Below are 23,376 nucleotides of genomic sequence, written 5' to 3' on the forward strand. Positions count from 1 at the left end.
TTAAGCAACAGGAAAGCCCAAGGGAATGAGAAGGGTTTCATAACGACAAAGCAGGAATTCTAAATGGGGCCCATGGAACCTTAAAAGGATACTGCAGGGGCAAGAGAAAGAGAACTGAATAGCTTGAAAGGGAATATTTCACTTGCATGTGAATTTTTCTGAAGAGAAAGCCACAGCTTTCACTGGAGCTTAAAAAGAGTCTGGGGCATAATGAAAGAAACACATAGCATCCATTGGGAATTGGACGATACAGGAAAAAGGAAGAATACAGAGCAAAATTATGGTATAGCCATAAAACAATAGCATGAAGCTGTCAAAAAAGAATGTGATCAATGTGTATGTACTGGGAAAAGGTAAACATGGCTTAAAAGGACACATATACATATGTGTACAATTTCAGGAAGGATGTACAAGTAACTCAAAAAGGGTTGCCTATGGGGTGGGGGACATGGGTGTCCACCAATTGTTAGAAAGAAACTTCTTTTCACTTCGTATTTTAAATCCTTTTGCATTGTTTAAAAGTCTTCTTTTTATTATGTTACTTTCTCAAATAAAAGGATGAATCATAGCTCTAAAGATTTCTAGTATCATTATATCCCACTGTGATACTATCTCCCATTCTCTCAGTTTCTTTTCCTTTAATAAAGAACAAAGGAAACAGCAATAGGTGCCACTGGGCTCTCTCAGTACTGTGGCTCATAAAAGATCCACCACAGCTTTTACCTAACAGTCCAGTGTCTAGAAGGTAGGTTGAACTTCCGTCTCAGTAAAATCTGTCACCAGAAATCTAATTTATGAAGACACTAAATTATGGTGGCACTAAGCAACAACAAGCAGAACCAAGGACAGTTTTGTGTTTTTTTTTTTAATTGCAATTGCATAGCAAAATGAAGCAAGCCCTTTGCATTACTTTCAGTCAAACAAACAAAGGTTTTACCTACAGGTTGTTTGTTTACAAGGGCTGCTGATGTTGGAGTATAATCCAAATCTTCATCATTGAAGAGCTCTTCAGTACTCATTCCAATGGCTTCTCCCATATTAAGGCCAAGTTTCTTCTGTAATAGTTTTCGCTGGCGTGCTATCCTCTCTTTAGGATCCACTTCACCTTTAAAAAGAAACACATTTCCTTCACATCAGTTATGTTTTCTAATACATGAAGATCAAACTCAATTAAAATGAAAAATAAAAATATTAACTATTAAAACACCCCTCCTAGCAATAAAACAAACCATGCTTACAGTCTCTAAATATGTCATAAACTATATTACCTAACCATGACTGGAACTGTTCTAGCTAACAAAACACTCTAAGAGTTTTCACTGAGACTCCCTCATTTGTCGTACTGTCAATTATCAAGTTTATATAAAATGAGCTCCAAGTCCTATGGAAAAAAAAAAAAATCTTATTTTATAGGTACACCTTGTACATTCTCTGAAAGATCTAACTGAGCTAAAAAAAACCAAAAATCTAGATTTTATTTAACAGAAAAAGAGCTCAACAAATACGTTTATTCCAAATGTGGCCTTGATGAATTCTGAGATGATGTAGACCTAATAGCCCAAATAACAAAGATAAAAGTAGATGGATTTTGAATGTCCCAAGTAAAACCTGTAACTTCAGTGGAAAACAGATCAAAAGGTATTGTTTTAAAAATAAAAATTTGGGCTTAAAATAACTAAATTGCAAGAGACAGTTCTACACTATTGGGAAAAAATTTAACATTTTAAAAACAATAATGATCCTCCTCTAACAATGGCAGAGTAAGCTCTTATTGGATTAAGTGCTTCTTGATTTTAAAACTTACCAGAAAGCAAAAATAATGAGGTATTGGCATAAAGACAGACATCCATGGACTAGAACTAAGAGTCCAGTAATAAAAGTATGTGTCTATAGCCAAGGGTGCCAAAACAATTTAGTAGGGAAAGAATAGTTCTTTTCAAAAAATGGTGTTGAAACAACAGGATAGCCAAATGCAAATGAAGTTGAATCCATAACACATATAAAAATTAACTCGAAATCAAAATGGATCAAATACCTGATAGTAAGACCTAAATAAAGTCTATTAAACTCTGAGAAGAAAACAAAGAGGTAAATGACCTTAGATTTGGCAATAATTTCTTACATATGACTTCAAAAGCTTGAGAAACAAGAAAAAGATAAATTGGACTTCTTCAAACTTAGTAAGTTCTGTGCTTCAAAGAATACCATCAAGAAAGTGAAATGATAAACCGCAGACTGGAAGAACGTATTTGCAAATCAAATACCTAAAATGGTTTGTATCCAAAATATAAACAAGACCTCTTACAACTCAATAATAAAAGAACAAATATCCTACTTTAAAAATGGGCAAAGGATCTGAATAGACAGTTCTCCATTCCTGGGATCTGTAAGTCATAACCCTTGTGGCTTTATTTCATTTGTGTGAGTATACTGAAAGTGTGCCTTCAATCAAAACACCCCTGGGGTTTTCATTTCTGCAAAGTGGGAGCTCATATGCTGAGGGAGCTACTTTCTGACCTCATGAGGGTGGCTTCTGCCTCCTCATTCACCAGGTCATAACCTGCAAATTCTTAATATACGAGTTACGAGGCCCCCAACACAGCAAGGATGTGGAGAAACTGGAAACCTTGTGCATTGCTGGTGAGAATGTAAAATGGTGAAGCCACTACGGAAAACAGTATGACAGTTCCTAAAAAAATTAAAAACAGAATTACCATGATCCAGTAATTCCACTTCTAGGTATATACCTAAAAGAACTGAAAGCAGGAATTCAAACAATATTTGTATACCGAAGTTCATAGCAACATTATTTGCAATATTGAAAAGGTAGAAGAAACCCCAAGTATGCACTGATGGATGAATGGATAAACAAAAGGTGATGTAAACACACATCGGAATAGTATTCAGTCTTAAAAAGGAAAAACATTCTGACACATACTATAACATGGATGAACCTTGAGGAGATTACACCAAGTGAAATAAGCCAGCTACAAAAGGACAAATACTGATTGCACTTATATGAAGTACCTAGAGTAGTCAAATTCATAAAGACATAAAGTAGAACAGTGGCTGCCAGGGGTTGAGGGAGGGGAAGGGAGGAATGGGAATTGTTTAAAGGGTATAACATTTCCATTTTGCAAGATGAAAAGAGTTCCGGAGATTGGCTGCACAATGTGAATGTCCTTACTACTACGGAACTGTACACTTAAAAATGGTTAAGATGGTAAATTTTTTGTTATCTATATTCTACCACAATTAAAAAACAGACATATCCTATAATAGTAAAAACTATATAGGAAAAAAATGAATTAAGTACTGATATACACTACAATATGGATAAACCTTGGAGACATTCTGCTAAGTAAAAGAAGCCAGTCACAAAAGACCACATATTGTATGATTTTATTCATATGAAATGTCCAGAATAGGCAAGGCTATAGAGACAGAACATTGCTTAGAGCTGGGAAGGGTAAGGAAGTAGGGGGATAAAAGAGTGATAACTAAAGGATATGAGGTTTCTTCTTTAGGCAATAAGATATTCTAAAATTGACTGTATATATCTGTGAATATATTAAAACCACTGAATTTTATACTTTAAAGATGGGTGAATTGTACAAAACATGAATTTTACCTCAATAAAGCTATTTTTAAGGCTGCTTTACCCAGAGGGAAGAACACTAGAGATTCAGAAGTGAAGACTGCTGGATCCCAAGTCCAGTACACTTACACAGAGCCCACTGTTAGTCCTCTTGTTCCACAGAAAGTCCTACTGGGAAAAATAATCTACACAGCTGCAAAGGAAACTCAGACCAGCACCTACACTAATCAAGTATGTATTCTTTGTATATATGAGAAAACAAACACAGATGAGCAGATAGTTAAAAAAAAAAATTATAGGGTTTTAAATGAGCACTGTTCAGCATGCTGTGACTTAGCAGCATTTAAAACTGAGTTCCAAAAAATTGGGGTTTCCAATCCTGGTTACATATTAGAATCACAAGTGGAGTTTTTTCCTTTTAAATACAATTTCCTAGAGCTCTCCACTCATCTATTAAATCAGAATCTCTAGAATAAGACCCAAACACATTTTCTTTTTTTAAAATGACAAGCGTGACACTGACTTTTACTCCTGGATTAGGACCACAGATCTCTGGTAATGTCCAGGGATGCCCTAGTAAGATTATAGTTAAGGTTAGTACATTTACTGTTTGGAGATAAGTTTTTTCAAATTGGCAAGTTTTTGAAATGACTTCTACCTTCCTTATTAGGAAAACTATGCTTTTATGGAACTTAAATTTTCCTCTTAATTTTCTCCAAAAATAATTAAACTAGATCTAGAAACTATATTGAGCAAGAGGAAATGAATGGGCACTTGGCATTTTTTTTAAATGTACAAATTGAAGATCATTTAATTAACTTTGCTACACAGATGTATTTTGAATAATGATTAATTTAATTAGAAACAAAACACTTCTGTTTTTGTTTTAGTCACAAGAATTTACTTATACTTACAGAAATCCATTAAAAACATCAAGGTTTTTTCCATTCAAGGCATCAATCTTGAATGGCCAAAACATTTATTTTACATTCAGATAGATTCTGTAAGTTTAAAGACAATGGGACAACTACATATCCAAGATTTATTTTTCATTTTTACTTTTTGCTTTGGTCACCAGCATAAGTAGATCCAATTATTTAAATATTTAAAACATACAATAAAAAGAAAATTATCACATAGTCTCTCAAATTTACAGAACTGTGAAAACACTACCACAATTTGCACTAATACTGGATGCTAAAACTATTCAACTGAGGCTCTTGGGTAATACTATATAATTCCTATATTCCACAATAAAATGGCTGCTGAAATATTAATATGTATCTGTTACCAATGCATATAGTATATACTCACGGAAGGGAAGAAAAATACTCATAGGGTAGCTTAAACCAAGTACTTCTGCTTATCTTCTACACACACAGCACCCCCAATCCCCAACTGCAAACTTCAATTTATATTTTGTGACATGTTAGATTTTGCGTGACTGATACATAGCATACCAACTAATACATTAGTTTGAACAAATGCATTTCAGACTTTCTTCTACAGGACTACTACATACCTGATTTTTCATCCTGTACTTCAAATTCTGCACCAGCAGATCCCAATAGTGATGCCCCATGTTGTAACAATCTACATATGTCAAATCTGTCAAAATTCAATCGATCTGTAGTAGATGAATCTTCCATAGCACTTTCTGAAGTAGGTTCTAGATGAGGTTTAAAAATATTTAATTTAATCATATAGTCAAAGTGTAAAATAAAAGAAAATAGCATTACTTATAGTGTATGGGTAATGTTTTAAGAAAAGTAAAAGGTGAAGGAAGTAGAAAAGCTACTGAGAATTTACTTATGATCAGCTTCTAGTTATTTATGAATAAACTATTTAGTTGGTGGCTCCACTCCTCCAAACCATCAGAATGTTAGTGGGTGCATGTATGGCTGTTTTTGACTACAAAAGCATGATGTTATATGAAGAAATGCATCCCCATGTTGAAATATGTATGTTAAATATCATGCTGTTTCCACTTACTGTTAAATTGTTTTAAAATGCCATAGTAACAGTATGAGTTTATTATAGTGCTAAACTGGAAGATAAACAATTCACATCATATATTCATAAATAAGATTCATAAGCATCATCCCTCCTTATACCTGCGGAATATCTAGGACACAAAGCAACTACTCATTCAATAGAACTCACTTCTCATAATATGAAGCAAATCATAATCTCCTGGTAAACTGCTAAAATTATATATCCATCTGAGGCCTAAAAATAGCTATAAAATATTCTGTATATAAAAAAAAATATTCTGTATTCCTACCAAAAAAAGGTTATGCCATTATAAATTTCAAAACATACTGTAATTGTCCACAGAGTTAATGGTTTGTTTAGTTGGCATTTACATATAATTCATCTATAAATTATAATTGTTTGACTTAAGGAGAATTGCCATAGGTATTTTAAATTTTCTAGTGATGACAAGCAATCTTATTGTAAATTTTAATGCTAGTGTAACTTATTTAATCAAGTTTTGTAAAAAAAAGAATCTGAGTTATAATATCTCTATATACCAAAATAAGCACAGATAATAAGCTGGAAAAGAAAAAGCTCTTTTCTAAAACAAGTTATAACTTATTCTGGTTGTATATTTCATTTGATAAGAGAAAAGACGAATTAATAAAATCACTTAAAATAATAGGTGCCAGCAAATTAAAGCAAAAATTTTAGACAAACTAAGACTTATAAGTGGTATTATCAAAGCGACTTGAAAATGAAACCCAGTTGCACCATATTGAATTTTCACTTAATTAAAATGTGCACCTTTACACATTTTTAAAAGCATACACTCATTTTTAAATATCATTAAAGGCAGTCAGAAAAATAATGTCTACTACAAGATATCTAATGGAGACACAAAAAACTAAACACCTAAACACTGACCTGTTCATATATCTATACATGATTGTACTTAAATTTAGAAAATAATTTTTAAAAAAAGAAAAGAAAATAATTACACTATTCTTTCAGCAACAACAAAAAACAGATTATTTCAAATATTTATTTAATTTATTTTTTAGGACATAAATTCCTTGAACGAAGTAATAATCTCTATAATCAAGCATGCTGAAGAATTGATAATTTAAAAAGTATATATGAAAACGTTTTGTTTATTTAGTAGTAGTTTTTAAAAATGTGGTGAAAATCACCTTATTCAATGTCATTTCCTGACAAGGCAATACCTAAAAGCATGAAAATTAAGCCTTTAAATTAAAATTGAAATATTAAAATATAAAATGTATAGTATAGTTAATTCTACAGGTAGGTTTTTACTGCAAGCAAGTTTTTTACTTAAAAGCACCTTGTTTGGTTCTTGGCACTGGATTCCACTCAGGTACATTTTTCACTATAGCTTCAACAGCTTGTCCTGCTGCAATCCGAGTATCCCAATTAGTACTCCGTAAGTAAATCAACACCTTAAAAAATTATAAAATAGTTATATACTAAAAAAAATTGTTCATTCAACATAGAAATGAGAAATACAAGTTTACTTGTTATTAATTTATAATTTAGCAGCCCTAGAATTTATATAAAACATCTTGAAATTATTAAAATCATTTATAAGATCCCATCATTCACAGGAAATAACACACCTTTAAAAAGGAAATAGGAAACTTTTAATCAAAGAATGCTTAAGTGCATTTGAAAAATAATATAGCTTTTAACACACTAAAAAGCAAAGTATATATTAAGTCCATTATTTAATGCAAAAAGTTATAAAAACTTGCAGAAAGAATGAGTTCAGCAAGACTGAAAGATATAAGATCAACATACAAAAATCAATGGTGTTTCTATAAACTTTTAATTAACAATCTGAAAATAAAATTAAGAAAACAATTCCATTTATAACAGTATCCAAAGCATAAAATACTTAAGAATAAGTTGAACAAAAGAAGTATAGTACTTGTAAACCGAAAACTACAAAAATTCAAAAACTGTTGAAAGAAATTAAGTAAGATCTAAATAAACAAACACCTCATGCTCATGGATCAAAGACTTAATACTGTTAAGATATTAATACTTCGGGGAAAAATGGCGGCGTGAGGTGAGCCTCTGTAGCGCTCCCCTGGAATTTACAACGAATCGGACAACAATAACTCCACAAAGGACTCCCTGCACAGCAGACATGCAAGAGAAGAGGCCCACTACTGAATTCACCTCCAGGTGGGTGAATCGCACGGGGGAGGAGGGAGAGGAGAAGTGCAGAGACGGAGCCGCGCGAGCACAGGACGCAGACCTAGCTCAGTGCTCCGTGCTCACTGCATCACGGAACTACCGCAGCTGCGGGAGAGGGAAGGACTCGGACTGCTAGGGCTCCGCTTATGGCCCACAGGGCTGAGGGGGCAGCATATAGCACAGCTGAACCCAATGCTCCCGGCAGCAAAGACTGAGGGAAGAGGGCTGAAATCGGTGGTTTAAGCCCTCACTGCCGAGTGGAGAACGGAAGCCTTAGGCATGGAGACTAGCCGCCCCCTCCCTACCCTCCCAGAGCTCGCCCCGCCCCACCTGCCCGGTGCTGGAAGTGATAAAGTAGCAGTGTCAGATCAAAGGACAGAATATTTGCTGCTCTGAGAACTGTGAACTGCAGACACAGATTCGAAGCTCAACTAGTTCCGGCAAAGGGGAGGGAGCTGTGGAAGCAGGACTGGCTGTAGTGGTGGTCGCCACCATTGCTCTGGGCCACCTCTCACAACTCACCCCGCCCCTGGCCCCACCTATCTGGGCGGATCCCTGCAGGAGTAAACAGAACTGCTGAAACATACGGGCTCTGAATCTGGTGCAGAAAGAGCTTTGGAACTCCAAAAGCTCTTCGCATACCTATCAACCTGTTGCAGAAGCCACTCCTGTAGATGTCTAGGAAGAGAAATAGTAAATCAGTGATTGCCATGAATAACCAAGGCAACAAGATAGCTCAGAAAGAAAGTGAAAAGTCTCCAGAAAAGGAACCTAGAGATATGGAAATATGTGATTTAAATGACAGAGAATTCAAGATTGCAACTCTGAAAAAACTGAACGAGATGCAAGAAAACACAGAAAGGCAGTTTAATGAACTCAGAAACACAATCAAATAACACCATGAGCATTTTACAAAAGAGACTGAAATTTTGAAAAAGAACCAAATAGAATTTCTGGAGATTAAGAACTCAATAGAAGAAATTAACATTAAAATATCCAGCTTAGGTAGTAGAGTTGACCAGATGGAGGAAAGAATCAGTGACATCGAAGATAGGAACCTGGAATTTACACAGATGTAAGAAGAAAGAGACTTGAGACTTAAAAGAAATGAAAGAACTCTACAAGAACTTTCTGACTCCATCAGAAAGAGCAATATAAGAATAATGGGCATACCAGAAAAAGAAGAAAGAGGGAAGGGAACAAAGAATATATTCAAACAAATCATCGATGAGAACTTCCCAAATTTGTGGAAAGAATTGGATCCTCGAATCCAAGAAGCAAATAGAACACCTAATTACCTCAATCCCAACAGGCCTTCACCAAGGCACATTGTATTGAAGCTGTCTAAAATCAATGACAAAGAAAGAATCCTCAAGGCAGCCGGGGAAAAGAAGACAGTAACTTACAAAGGAAAGCCCATTAGATTATCATCAGATTTTTCAGCAGAAACTCTACAAGCTAGGAGGGAATGGAACCAAATATTCAAACTATTGAAAGAGAGAAATTATGAGCCAAGCATAATATATCCAGCAAAGATCTCCTTTAGATATGAAGGAGGAATAAAGACCTTTCCAGACATACAGAAGCTGAGGGAATTTTCTAATACACGACCTGCACTACAAGAAATACTAAAGGAGGCTATCAGACCACCATCAACAGGGACAACTTGTGGCAACCGAAACATAAAAAGGGGGAGAGTAAAGGCCTGAACTGGAATATGGGAATAGAGAAAGTAAGCGTGCTGAAGAAAATGGAATACTCTAAATATCAAACTTTCTTTTACATAAACTTAAGGGTAACCACTCAAAAAACATCCAGAACTGAAATATATACTGTAATAAAAGAAGAAACAGAGGGCAACATCATAGAATACCACCACACAGAAATAATAGACAACAACAAAGAGGCAAAGAAACAATGGAGACACAGCCTTACCAGAAAACTAAAAATAGAATGACAGGAAATCCTCACATATCAATAATCACCCTAAATGTAAATGGACTGAACTCACCAATAAAGAGACACAGAGTAGCAGATTGGATCAAAAAACTAAACCCAACCATATGCTGTCTACAAGAGACACATCTCAGCTACAAGGACAAGCACAGACTCAAAGTGAAAGGGTGGAAATTGACACTCCAAGCAAATGGTACCCAGAGAAAATCAGGTGTAGCCATAATGATTTCCGATGAAACAGACTTCAGGGTGAAAAAGATAACAAGAGACAAAGATGGACATTTCATAATGGTAAAGGGGACTATACAACAAGAAGACATACATCAATATTTATGCCCCCAATCAGGGAGCACTGAAATATACCAAGCAACTACTAACAGAACGAAAGGGAGAAATTGACCAAAACACAATTATACTAGGGCACTTAAATACACCATTGACAGCTATGGATAGATCATCCAAACACAAGATAAATGACGAAATAGCAGCCCTAAATGACACATTAGATGAAATGGACATAATTGACATATATAGAGCACTTCATCCTAAAACATCAGACTATACATTCTTTTCTAGTGTACATGGAACATTCTCAAGGATAGACCATATATTGGGACACAAAATGAGCCTCAGCAAATTTAAGAAGATTGAAATCATACCAAGCATATTCTCTGATCACAAGGCTTTGAAATTGGATATCAACTGCAAAAAGAAAGCAGGAAAAAACACAAATACATGGAGATTAAACAACATACGTTTAAAGAACGACTGGGTCAAAGAAGAAATTAGAGGAGAGCTCAAAAGATACATAGAAACAAATGACAATGAAAATACATCCTACCAAAATTTTTGGGATGCCGTGAAAGCACTTTTAAGAGGGAAATTTATATCATTACAGGCCTATCTCAAGAAACAAGAAAAATCCCAAATAAAGAACCTCATGTTACACCTTAAAGAACTAGAAAAAGAAGAACAAGTGAAACTCAAGGTCAGCAGAAGAAAGGAAATAACAAAAATCAGAGCAGAACTAAATGAAATAGAGAACAAAAAGACAATAGAAAAAATTAATGTGACAAAGAGCTGGTTCTTTGAAAAGATTAACAAAATTGACAGACCCTTGGCTAGACTTACTAAGATTAAAAGAGAGAAGACGCTAATTAACAAAATCAGAAATGAAAAAGGGGAAGTTATCACGGACACCACAGAAATACAAAGGATTATCCAAGAATACTATGAAGGACTATATGCCATCAAATTAAATAACTTAGAAGAAATGGACAAGTTCTTAGAAACATATAGCCTTCCAAGGCTGAATCATGAAGAACTGGAAAATCTAAACAGGCCGATCACCAGTAACGAAATTGAATCAGTCATCAAAAACCTTCCCAAAATCAAAAGTCCTGGACCAGATGGCTTCACCAATGAATTCTACCAAACCTTCAAAGAGGATCTAATACCAATCCTGCTCAAACTCTTCCAAAAAATTGAAGAAGAGTCAGTACTCCCTAACTCATTTTATGAGGTCAACATTACCCTGATACCAAAACCTGGTAAGGACAACACAAAAAAAGAAAACTACAGACCAATATCTTTGATGAATACAGATGCTAAAATCCTAAACAAAATTCTAGCAAATCGAATATAACAATGCATTAAAAAGATTATTCATCACGACCAAGTGGGGTTCATCCCCGGGGCACAAGGATGGTTCAACATTCGCGAATCCATCAATGTGATACATCACATAAACAAAATAAAGGACAAAAATCATATGATTTTATCAATTGATGCAGAAAAAGCATTTGATAAGATACAACATCCATTTATGATTAAAACACTTAATAAAATTGGTATAGAAGGAAAATACCTCAACATAATAAAGGTCATATACGACAAGACCTCAGCTAATCTCATAATTAATGGTGAAAAGCTGAAGCCCTTTGCTCTACGTTCAGGAACATGACAAGGTTGTCCCCTATCACCTCTGCTTTTCAACATAGTGTTGGAAGTCCTTGTTAGAGCAATCAGGCAAGAGAAAGAAATAAAAGGCATCCAAATTGGGAATGAAGAAGTTAAATTGTCACTCTTTGCAGATGACATGATGCTATATATAGAAAACCCTAAAGACTCCACCAAAAAGCCATTAGAAACAATCAATGAATACAGTAAAGTTGCTGGCTACAAAATCAACGTACAAAAGTCCATTGCTTTCCTATATACTAATAATGAAATCTCAGAAAAAGAAATAGAAAAAACAATTCCCTTTGCAATTGCAGCAAAAAGAATAAAATACCTAGGAACAAACTTAGCCAAGGATGTGAAGGACCTATATGCTGAAAACTATAAGACATTTTTTAAAGAAATTGGAGAAGACACAAAGAAATGGAGAGACATTCCGTGCTCATGGATTGGAAGAATCAACATAGTTAAAATGGCCATATAACCCAAAGCCATATATAGATTTAATGCAATCCCCATCAAAATCCCAATGGCATTTTTTAAAGAAATAGAACAAAAAATCATCAGATTTGTTTGGAAACACAAAAGACCCCGAATAGCCAAAGCAATATTAAAAAAAAAGAACAATACTGGAGGTATCACACTCCCTGATTTTTGCTTGTACTACAGGGCTACAATAATCAAAACAGCTTAGTATTGGCGGAAAAACAGACACATAGACCAATGGAATAGAATTGAGAACCCAGAAATAAAACCACATAAATATGGACAGATAATTTTTGACAAAGAAGCTAAAAATATACAATGGAGGAAAGACAGCCTCTTCAATAAATAGGCTGGCAGAATTGGATAGCTACGTGCAAAAGAATGAAACTGGACTGCTATCTGTCACCATGTACCAAAATTAATTCAAAATGGATCAAAGACTTAAGCATAAGACCTGACACAATAAACTGCATTGAAGAAAACATAGGTACTAAACTTATGGACCTTGGGTTCAAAGAGCATTTTATGAATTTGACTCCAAAGGCAATGGAAGTAAAAACTAAAATAAACTAATGGGATTATATGAAACTGAAAAGCTTCTGCACAGCAAAAGAAACTATTGACAAAATAATGAGGCAACCGAATGGGAGAAGATTTTCGCAAACAGTGCCTCTGATAAGGGGCTAATATCCAAAATATACAAGGAACTCATGAAACTCAACAACAAAAAAACAAACAACCCAACTGAAAAATGGAGGAGGACCTGAAGAGACATTTCTCCAAAGAGGATATACAAATGGCAAATAGACATATGAAAAAATGCTCAACATCGCTAATCATCAGAAAAATGCAAATGAAAACCACAATGAGATATCACCTCACCCCAGTCAGAATGGCTTTCATCAACAAGACAAATAGTAACAAGTGTTGGAGAGGCTGTGGAGAAAAAGGAACCCTGATACACTGTTGGTGGGAATGCAGACTGGTGCAGCCGCTATGGAAGGCAATGTGGAGGTTCCTCAAGAAATTACGAACAGAATTACCATATGACCCAGCAATCGCTCTCCTGGGTATCTACCCAAAAAATCTAAAAGCATTTCTCTATAGAGACACGTGTACTCCAATGTTCATTGCAGCTTTGTTTACGGTGGCCAAGACATGGAAATAACCAAAATGTCCTTCGATAGATAAATGGATAAAGAAGTTGTGGTATTTATACACAATGGAATACTATTCAGCGGTAAGAAAAGATGAAATAGGACCATTTTTGACAACATGGATGGATCTTGAGAGTATAATGCTAAGTGAAATAAGTCAGACAGAAAAAGCAGAGTACCCTATGATTTCACTGGTATGTGGTATATAAACCCAAAACAACAAAAGAACAAGACAAACAAATGAGAAAGAAAAACTCATAGACACAGACAATAATTTAGTGGTTACCAGAGGGTAAGGGGGTGGGGGAGTGGGTGATGAGGGTAAGGGGGATCAAATATATGGTGATGGAAGGAGAACTGACTCTGGGTGGTGAACACACAATGGGATTTATAGATGATGTAATACAGAATTGTACACCTGAAATCTATGTAAATTTACTAACAATTGTCACCCCAATAAATTTAATTAATAATAAAATAAAGATAGTAATACTCCCTAAATTGATCTACAGATTCAACACAATTCCTCATTTTTTTACAGAAATGAACAAGTTGATCCTAAAATTCATATGGAAATTCAAGGGATCCTGAATCACCAAAACAATCTTGTAAAAGAATAATAAAGCTGGTATACTCACACATCTTGATTTCAAAACTTACTACAAAGCAACAATAATCAAGACTGTGTGGTACTGGCAAACGGAGAGATATATAGATTAATGGAATAGAATTGAGAGTCCAGAATTAACTATGTCTATGGTTAACTGATTTTCGACAAGAATGCCAAGACAATTCAATGGGTAAAGTGTAGTTTTTTTCAACAAATGGTGTTGGGGCAACAAAAAAATAATTTTTGAACCTTTACTTCACACCATACACAAAAAATTAAATGAAAATAACCATGAGGCTAAAAATAAGAGCTATAAATTATATAATTCTTAAAACATAGGGATAAATTTTTGTGCTGACCTTAGGCTAGACAAGTGTTTCTTAGATATGACCCCAAAAGCACATGTAAAAGAAAAAAAAATCGACTTCATGAAAATTAGTAACTTCTGTGCTTCAAAATACATCATCAAGAAAGTGAAGACAACCCACAGACTGGAAGAACATATTTGCACATCAAATACCTGATAAGGAGCTTGTATCCAAAATATATAAAGAACTCCTACATTTCAATAACAGAACAAATATGCCACTTTAAAAATGGGCAAAGATCAAATGTAATGGCTCTGTGCGATGTCAGAGGGATAGTGGATGGGGGGCGGGGGGTTCACACAGTGTGAGGGATATAAATGATAAACGTCTAAGTATTACTTTGTCTTGTGCACCTGAATCTAATAAAAAAAAAATGGGCAAAGATCTGAATAGATAGCTCTCCAAAGAAGATATACAAATGGTAAATAAATACATGAAAGTATGTTCAACATCATTAGTCATCAGGAAAATGTAAATCTAAAGTACAATGGGATTATCACTTCACACTCACTAGCACGTATATAATCAAATATAACAGTTAATAACAAGTCTGGCAAGGATGTGGAAAAATCAGATCTCCCATACACTGCTGCTGGGAATGTAAAACAGTGGAGTCAGTTGGAAAACAGTCTGGCAGTTTCTCATAAAGTTAAACATAGCTACCATACTCATATGATTATGATTGAGCAATTCTACTCCAGGTATATACAGTGTTTTCCCGAAAATAAGACCTAGACAAACAATCAGCTCTAATGCGTCTTTTGGAGCAAAAATTAATATAATATGGTATAATATAATAACGTAATATAATGTAAGGTAATGTAATATAATATAATATAATATAATATAATACTGGGTCTTGTATTAATTTTTGCTCCAAAAGACGCATTAGAGCTGATTGTCCGACCAGGTCTTATTTTCGGGGAAACATAGTATGTCCAAGAGAGATGAAAACATATATCCACATGAAAACTTGTAAATGAATTTTCATAGCAGCATTCCTCACTGTATGCTAAAAGGTGAAAACCCAAAAGTTCATCAACTAATGAACAGATAAATAAGATGTGGTATATCCTATCTATACAATGGAATATATTTGGCAATAAAAAAGAATGAAGTAACAAGACATGCTAAAATTTGAAGTAACCTTGAAAAATACTACTTTAAGTAAAAGAAACCAGTCACACAAGGTCTCACATTTACAGAAAATGTTCAGAACAGGCAAATCTATAGACAGAAAGTAGATTAGTGGTTGCCTAGGACTGAGTATGCAAGGGGGAGTGATGGAAAGTGACTGCTATTAGGCATGAGGCTTCTTTGGGGGAAGATAAAAATGTTTTAAAATTAGATTGTGGTGATGGCTGCACATATCTGTGAATTTTATAAAAATCAATGACATACACTTCACATGCATGAATTCATGGTATGTTAATTATATTTCAATAAAGCTGTTTAAAAAACAAAACTGAAAGGCAACATGAAAACACTGAGGGTAGAGAAAAGAGAATGGCAGGTAGAAAGGTGCTAAAGACAAACTTTGCCTCTCTTGGAATTATTTGATGGCAGCCTTGTATGCTGGGGTCTGAGTTACAAAGACCATAACTCACTTGGAAAGCTGGAAACCTTTCCTCAGTTCAGCACAGAATAGTCTCGCTCATTGTTTAAAATTTCAGCTCATTCAGTCCTCCTCTTTTCCCTTGGGATGAGAAATGGGTATGCTTCTCTATCCCTCCACCTTACACAGGGGTATAATATTGCCTACTATGCATCCTTCTCCATTCTGAGAATATGGAGCCTGTAGATGTCAAATCAGTCATTTCATCTACATCTTGGTTAGAAAGTTCTGAAATATCTAAGCAGGGAATATGTTGGAAAAGAGAGTCACTGTTAGCCCTTATGGTAGGAACCATATAGTACAGATTTGTATATATCAACAAAGGGCTTAGAACTCCTACTCACATGAATCAGGGAGAGACAAATGAAAATGAAAGGAGTGGAAAATATGGCAGGAAAAGAGGCATCCTGGGGCTTCCAATGTCTGGACTATCATATTCTCCCCACCCGCAAAGCACTCCTGTTTTCACTGTGCATGCCGGAGAATTAATCACGTGGAATTTGCTGCTCACTATCATACAGGCACACTTCTACAAGCCCAGAGAGTTCATTAAAAGTACAGCCACTGCTTAGGGAAAGAACATGGGCTACGATTATGAAAATATGGATCCACTAAAGCAGAAAGTCTCCACTTTCAAAAGGCTGATAAGTAAGAATGTAATGACGACCAGCTTCTCACACATTTTAATCACTGCCCATGAGTACTCATCCATTTGAAGACTGCCAACTATGATATAATTATTAGCCATTAAGAACAAGTTAGACCACTAACAAACTCGATTAACAACTTAGTTCATTACCAAATTGGGTCAGATTGAAATTTGTGCCATGAGTAAAAGGTTCTACTGTGTCAAATCCCTTAAACAATTAAACTTGATGCAAAAACCAAAATACTTTAAATTTTGTGGCAAACTAAATAAATAAATAAGAAATAGCAAAAATTTAAAAATATCTGGAGAAATGTTAAGATAGTTAATGGAATTTGAAGACCACATGTTGTCACTAAAATAAGAAATTTCTGTCTTTAATTTTATGTTCTTATCCATGGACAAATTTCTACAATTGTATTATACTAAAAGAAAAAGAAAAAAGTTCTTACTTTAGATAAGAGATTATTTAGTTCATGGGGATGAAGCTTCACCACTTCTCCAAGTTGCTGTGCAGCAGCTTTTCTTGTAACTGGAGTAGTGCCAGTATCCAGTAAGATAAAAAGACGGTCAAGCCTAAAATAACAAAAATATAATGGTTACTTTGAAACTTGTTTTCTCATATGTATAAAATTGAGTCAATAAATGTATTGAGTCTCCTGAACAAAGACCAATGCTAGAGATGCAGGAGAATCTCTACTCCTGAGGGACTTGCTGTGGGAGGTGGGGTGACTGATTAAGGCAAATACACAAATAAGTAGAATATAGAGTAGAATATAGAGTACAATAAGATACATATCGGAAAAGACGCACAAAGTGCTTTAAGGAGTGGGAACAGAGAGAGCAAATACTATATACTAGTATATCCTCAACTGTGTAATACTGAAAAGGTTTCATAAAAGAAATGGCATATGAGAAGGACCTTAATGGTAGAATAAGATTTCAATACTGGTAGAGTTGAGGTGGGGATAGGGAAAGGGGGACAGACATCTGGAAGAGCGAATAACAGCAGCACAGAAATAAGAAATGTTTAGGGAAGTGAATAACAGCTTGATTGTAATTCAGGGTACACTTAAGAGAACAGTGAACAATATCACTACAGAAGTAGCTAGAGCCCTACTGTGGAGACTTTTGAATGCATAGTTCAACCATGAAGGTCTTGGGTTAAGAAAGTGATGGGACTGGAGTTATGTTTTAGGAAGATTAATCTGGCAGCGTGAAGCATGAAGTAAAATGGAAGGAAACTTTGAGAGAATTTTGGGCTTAAAAGTGCAGACCTGAACTATAATTGTGGCAACAAGACTAAAAAGAGGGTGGGAGAAATGTTGCAAAGTAAAACACATGGTATAGTAATTAAATATCAAAGAAAGGAAAGGATTCTGAAACTGAATCCTAAAGAACAAAAATGTCATTCAAAGAAATGGGAAGAATTAGTAGTGAGCAACTGTTATAAGATGACAAGTTTACTAATGGCAGAGACAGGATAGCTAGGAGAGACAACAAGGATAGCTGGAATAGAGATCGGAAGCTCAGGAGAAAGTGGAGACTAAAGGTATACCGGTCAATGAGTCATTTGTGTAGAAGTGACAGATATGGCAATAAATAAGACCTCTAAGGAAAGAATTTATAAAGGCATATTGCATAATGTCACAAATTCCAGAACCACAGTACCACAGTTCAAATCCCACCAATGAACAAAGTTTGGAATTAAGTTACAATACCTTATAAGTGAGAAGAAATGGAAAACCATGTTACTTTGCTTTTGGGATACAGAAAAATCCTAGGGTTTTAGAAATGCAAAGTCACAAGTAACTACCCCTAGTTGTCCACATATCATATAGATCTGGCCTTCCCATCACACTATTAATCGGGCTTAGTGAGGCAAATTGTATGTCCCAAATAATGAAAGGAAAATGGCTTCATATATGGACTAAGTATGTACTTTAAACAAGACGGAGGGTGACAAGTGGCAAGGTTATATTGACTGTGCCCAATCCTATACAAGGGGAGATTTAGTGAACACACCTTCAAATTTTATCTAATAAAGCAAGGTCCTAAAGCTAATCATGGGTATTAAGCATTAATAAACTACAAAGAGGCTCATATTTTTGTGAGATTCTTTTTCTTTCATTAAGAGCTAAAAAAAAAAAAAATCACAAAACAAAGCTCTGAAAAGCTTTTATAAGATAAACCTATATGGGGGCAAATAAAATAGGCAGGGTTTTTTGTTTTCTTTTTTTTCTGGTAGTAGTTTTCAGACTAGCCAGTCACTAATAAGTACTAATAAAAATCATTATAACAGGTAAGAAATATAACTAAAGCAGATCTTTTTCAGTCAAGGCTCAGGATACTATGAAAACTTTACAACTGCTTCAGGACAAAATACTAAAAAGCAAGATTCAAATTTTATAGTTAAGGTTACGTAAGAAGGCCATATATCAAGAAAAATATCTGATGTATACCTGAAACTAATATAATATTGTATTTCAACAGTAATTGAAAAATAAATTTTTAAAAATTAAAAAAAAAACCTAAGGCAATTAAAGCTAATGACATAAAAAAAAGTAATATAACACGATTTTTGCTTGTGATATACTGAATGGCACAGTGATTATAAAGAAATTTTTTAATTAAATTTATTGGGGTGAAAATGGTTAACAAATTTTTCTAAGACATGCAAAAATTAATTTACTTTATACATACACTACGCATAGACACATCCCACATTATTCATTCAATACCATCTAAATACTTGCCTTTACCCATTCATTTATCAGTTTTTGCTACAGGATTTGGTAAACAGTGACTCAAAAGGATAATGGGACAGAAGAAAGGGGAAAATAAATTTTTTCTGACAGATGGTGTTCTTATAAAGTTCTAAGAAATAAGACCAAATCCCATCCCCAGAAAATGACTTCCCTCACCCAGCCCATACCTAACTCTCAGAATGCCCCTTGACTTATTTTCAACTTTAATTAAAAGTAGTTGTAATGTCCAAGTTTATGAAAATTCTCTCTGAACCTTACAACAAATTCTTTATAGTGCTATAGCCATATGGTTTTGAATGCCTATACTCAATGAAAACAAATGTGTGAAAATTTAAACATCTATGAACAACTTTCTGTTAAGTATCCAAACAAATACTCATTTAAATCTTCTATAGTCCATGACAGGCAACATTATTAAAAATTAAATTAAGTAAGTTTTGCTACAAAGAAGATATTAGTCTTAGATCAAATCTATGCTACAGTGGACTTATAACTGTATATGCTGCATGTATTCTTTGTAACAGTATCAGGCTCTTTCGTATGTGTACAGTTCACATAGATGCGCAACTTCCCTATGGGAAACAGCGGCAAATAGAAAACAAACGACTGGGAATTAGGAGACCTTTAAAGGTCCTACTTCTGTCCCTTATTAGAGGATTCAGGAAAGCTCACTTTGCTTAACCTCTGATTTTGGAGGTGAAACTAGATAATTTAGCCATATTTTAGAGCTTCACCTAATTGCAATTTTTTTTGTAGTTTTTTTCTTATACAACATGTTTGTCATATCTTTGACTTATTGAATGTCAAGTTCCTTAGACTGAACCTCTGCAAGGACTTCAACGACTTCATAATTCCTTTTCCACGATGGAGTTTCTGCTTTTTCATGACCAAAAGCAAAGAAGACTGCAAAACGAACACTCTAAGGAAGTGACAATATTAACCTGTTTATAAATCCACGTGTAAAAAGTTAAAAGAAAACTGACACTTTTCCAAGTTTGCTCCCATCATGTCCACGTTCCTCAAGCTCCAATTACCAATTTCCCATGCCTTCAAAAGAAAAGAACTACTTCACTGAGTAAATCTCTAGGCTGTGGAACAAAAATGATCTCAAGTTCTCCTCTCACTACTTCTGAAGATTGGTCTTTACACTTACCCTCCCTTTCTATTTAAGATGAAAAGACAGTCCTCGCTCCTCTTCAAGACTTAGATATTATCCCACTGTTTTCTTGATACCATTCCCTTCTATCCTCATTCAATTATCCTTTCTCCAATATCTCAAATCATTGACTTACTAATCCATTCAGACTTCTGTCTTCCAATATGCAGAGGCCTGTCTCCAATGAGAAAATAAACTGTTTGACCTCCATCTTCTAGAACACTTTCTTTGTGCTGTCAAATATGGTGAACAAGTGTTAAAAATCACTTCTTTTCTTTCCTCATCATACACAATTTAATCCTTATCAGTCAAGTTTCTATCCTTCTCTACTACTAAAATAGCACACCTGAAAGTCACCGATGAACTTGTAAGATCCAAATCCAACTTTTTTTGTAAATCCAATTTTCTTGACTCTTCTATGACATCTGATTATCAGCAAATACCCCATTCTTGAAATACTTTCCTTCCTAAGTTTTCATATTATGTTACCCTGCTTTTCTCTGAACTCTTAATTCTTTCCTTGGTTTCTCTACTCTTACCACTCTTAATATCAATGTTCTCCCAGATTCAATCTTTGGCTGCTCATCTCTCACCAGTTTCTCCCTTAGGAGACTGTAGCTGTTAAAACTATAGCAGTACAAATAACCATCAAATCTGACCCATCTGGAAGGTCTAGTGCCACACTCTCAACTATCTGGTGAGTATAACCCCATACTAATATGATCTTATTGCTAGATTTACTTCCTAAGGCACCCTTTGATCAAATTACTACCTTACTCAAACTTTTAATGGCTCACCTTTACCTATCAGATATCAATCACAAACAAAAAAAATATCTTTCAAACATGAGACTTTGATGTCTAAAATTTGGCTATACTGTTTCCTCCACTTGAAATGTCTTTTCTTGGTTCAATTCTTCAGCTAGCTCCCATCCACCATGATTTAAAGTCCTTTACCCTCTTGAAACCATCACAAGCTACTAAACCATACAGATTACTTCCTCTTCTGAAATCCATATGAATTATCATCTTGAATAGCCATTTTGGTGTTTATTATGTCTTGTTTGGTGGCATCTCTTACACAGAGTTATCACATGATGCCTTACACTCATTAAACTTCACCTCCTTCGAGGTTCTTTTTGTCACCCACAGTACTTTGCGCAGTATCTTTGCACAGTATTCAAATACTTGTTGAGTAGTTGGTGTTTATTATAATTAAAATTATAAAGAAAAGTTAAAGTTTTGGGTGGACAAGTTTAGGCACCATTTTTAAGCAAAAAAAAAAAAAGTGTGCTATACTACTTTTTTTTTTTGCTTCCTTTGAAAAACATCTTTAATCTACAACAGACATATTACATAAAAACAAGTTATAAAAATAACAGAACTGATAGCAAGGTAATGTTTCAGTAAGTGAAAAGATCAACACAGCAGGACTTCAGCAAGTACTGAAAATCAAGGCAGTTATGTCTGCTCCAAACATCAAGTGAAGTGGGTACTGTATTCCTTCAATAATTTCCACCTTTCCTAAACTTTCCTTTAGTTCCCTGCTACCGTCTTCATTAGAATCACTCCTTCCCCAAGACCTTATGTTCATTTCTAACCTAATGCTGATTCTGTCTCACAGCCACACAGCTCCTCATGCCTCTCCTTTCTACAAAGCCTTGTATCCCAATGCCATGTCATGTCACCTCTGCTCCTTCACCAGCCAACTGCCCGGAGAGTAGCAGATCAGCTCACTCATCCAATTTCAGGCCTGTTTATTCTCACATCTTCCAGTTTGGTGGTAACCAACATGTCTCCCTTAGGGACACAAGAATGCTTCTTTGGTCCTCTTGACTCAAAGTCCCTTTCGGAGTTCTCCATACCTCTCTCAGGACAGCAGATTAGACATCACACAAAAGGAAGAATAAAGAGATGTGCAGAATGGGATCTGACGAGAGGTAAGTCTGACCTGTTACCCTAGGATAGAAAGCTAAGAGGCAAGCAGGCTAGGCATCAGGGCCAGGCCAATGGCAAAGGCTGGTATAGTAAACTGATGGGATGGGGGAAGGGGTTGAGACAGGGTCAGTATTATGCTGGAAGGCAGACGGGGCCCTTGGTGAGGGAGAGGTCCTGAAGAAAGCTAGGTGGTCAGCAGAGAAAGGAAGTTAAAGGAAGAGCTGATTGAGGGAACACAGTACTTACCACAATACTTCTTTTGGCTAAACTTTCTTACAGAACAACTAGTAGGGAAAAAAAAAGTCATTCTTCATTCTTTTTTTTTTTTTAATTATAGTTGGCATTCATTATTGTTCAGCTTCAGGTGTACAGTACATTGATCAGGCATCTACATCTTCCCTGAGGTGGTCTCCCAAATGGGACCTGTGTCCATCAGATACCCTACAAAATCTTTACAACATTACTGATTATGTTCCCGAAATTATTTTTCAAAAACCCTGAGGCCGTTTTGTGGTTACCGACTGTTTTCTAATCCCCTCACCTTTCCCCTTATCCCCCCCCACCCCGCCCATCTAACAACCCTCAGTTTTTCCTCTTTGTCCCCAGAACTGTTTCTGATTAGTTCATTCACTTACTCTTTTCTTTAGATTCCGCATATAAGTGAGATCATATGGTACTTGTCTTTCTCTTTCTGGCTTATTTCGCTTAACATAATGTTCTCTAGATCCATCCATGTTGTTGCAAATGGTAAGATTTCTTTTTCTCCTCACTAACCATCAGAGAAATGCAAATAAAAACCACAATGAGATACCACCTAACCCCAGTCAAAATGGCTATCATCAATAAATCAACAAACAACAAGTGCTGGCGCGGATGTGGAGAGAAGGGAACGCTTGTGCACTGTTGGTGGGATTGCAGACTGG

General features: G+C 35.2%; 1 protein-coding gene across 2 annotated transcripts in view; it reads right to left on the reverse strand.

Moving 5' to 3' along the window:
• Positions 1-23,376, reverse strand: part of BTAF1 (B-TFIID TATA-box binding protein associated factor 1) — a 90,450-nt gene that overhangs the window by 60,118 nt on the left and 6,956 nt on the right. Inside the window, exons 2-5 of one of the 2 annotated variants that reach the window (XM_081073948.1) lie at positions 17,045-17,168; positions 6,921-7,035; positions 5,121-5,267; positions 942-1,105 (exon numbers count right to left, since the gene is read on the reverse strand). In XM_081073948.1, the coding sequence (XP_080930074.1) occupies positions 942-1,105; positions 5,121-5,267; positions 6,921-7,035; positions 17,045-17,168 (550 nt within the window). The remainder of the gene's footprint in view (positions 1-941; positions 1,106-5,120; positions 5,268-6,920; positions 7,036-17,044; positions 17,169-23,376) is intronic. The other variant, XM_081073947.1, reaches the window with a different exon arrangement.

This window comes from Rhinolophus hipposideros (assembly GCF_964194185.1).
Source record: "Rhinolophus hipposideros genome assembly, chromosome: 15".
NCBI lineage: Eukaryota > Metazoa > Chordata > Mammalia > Chiroptera > Rhinolophidae > Rhinolophus > Rhinolophus hipposideros.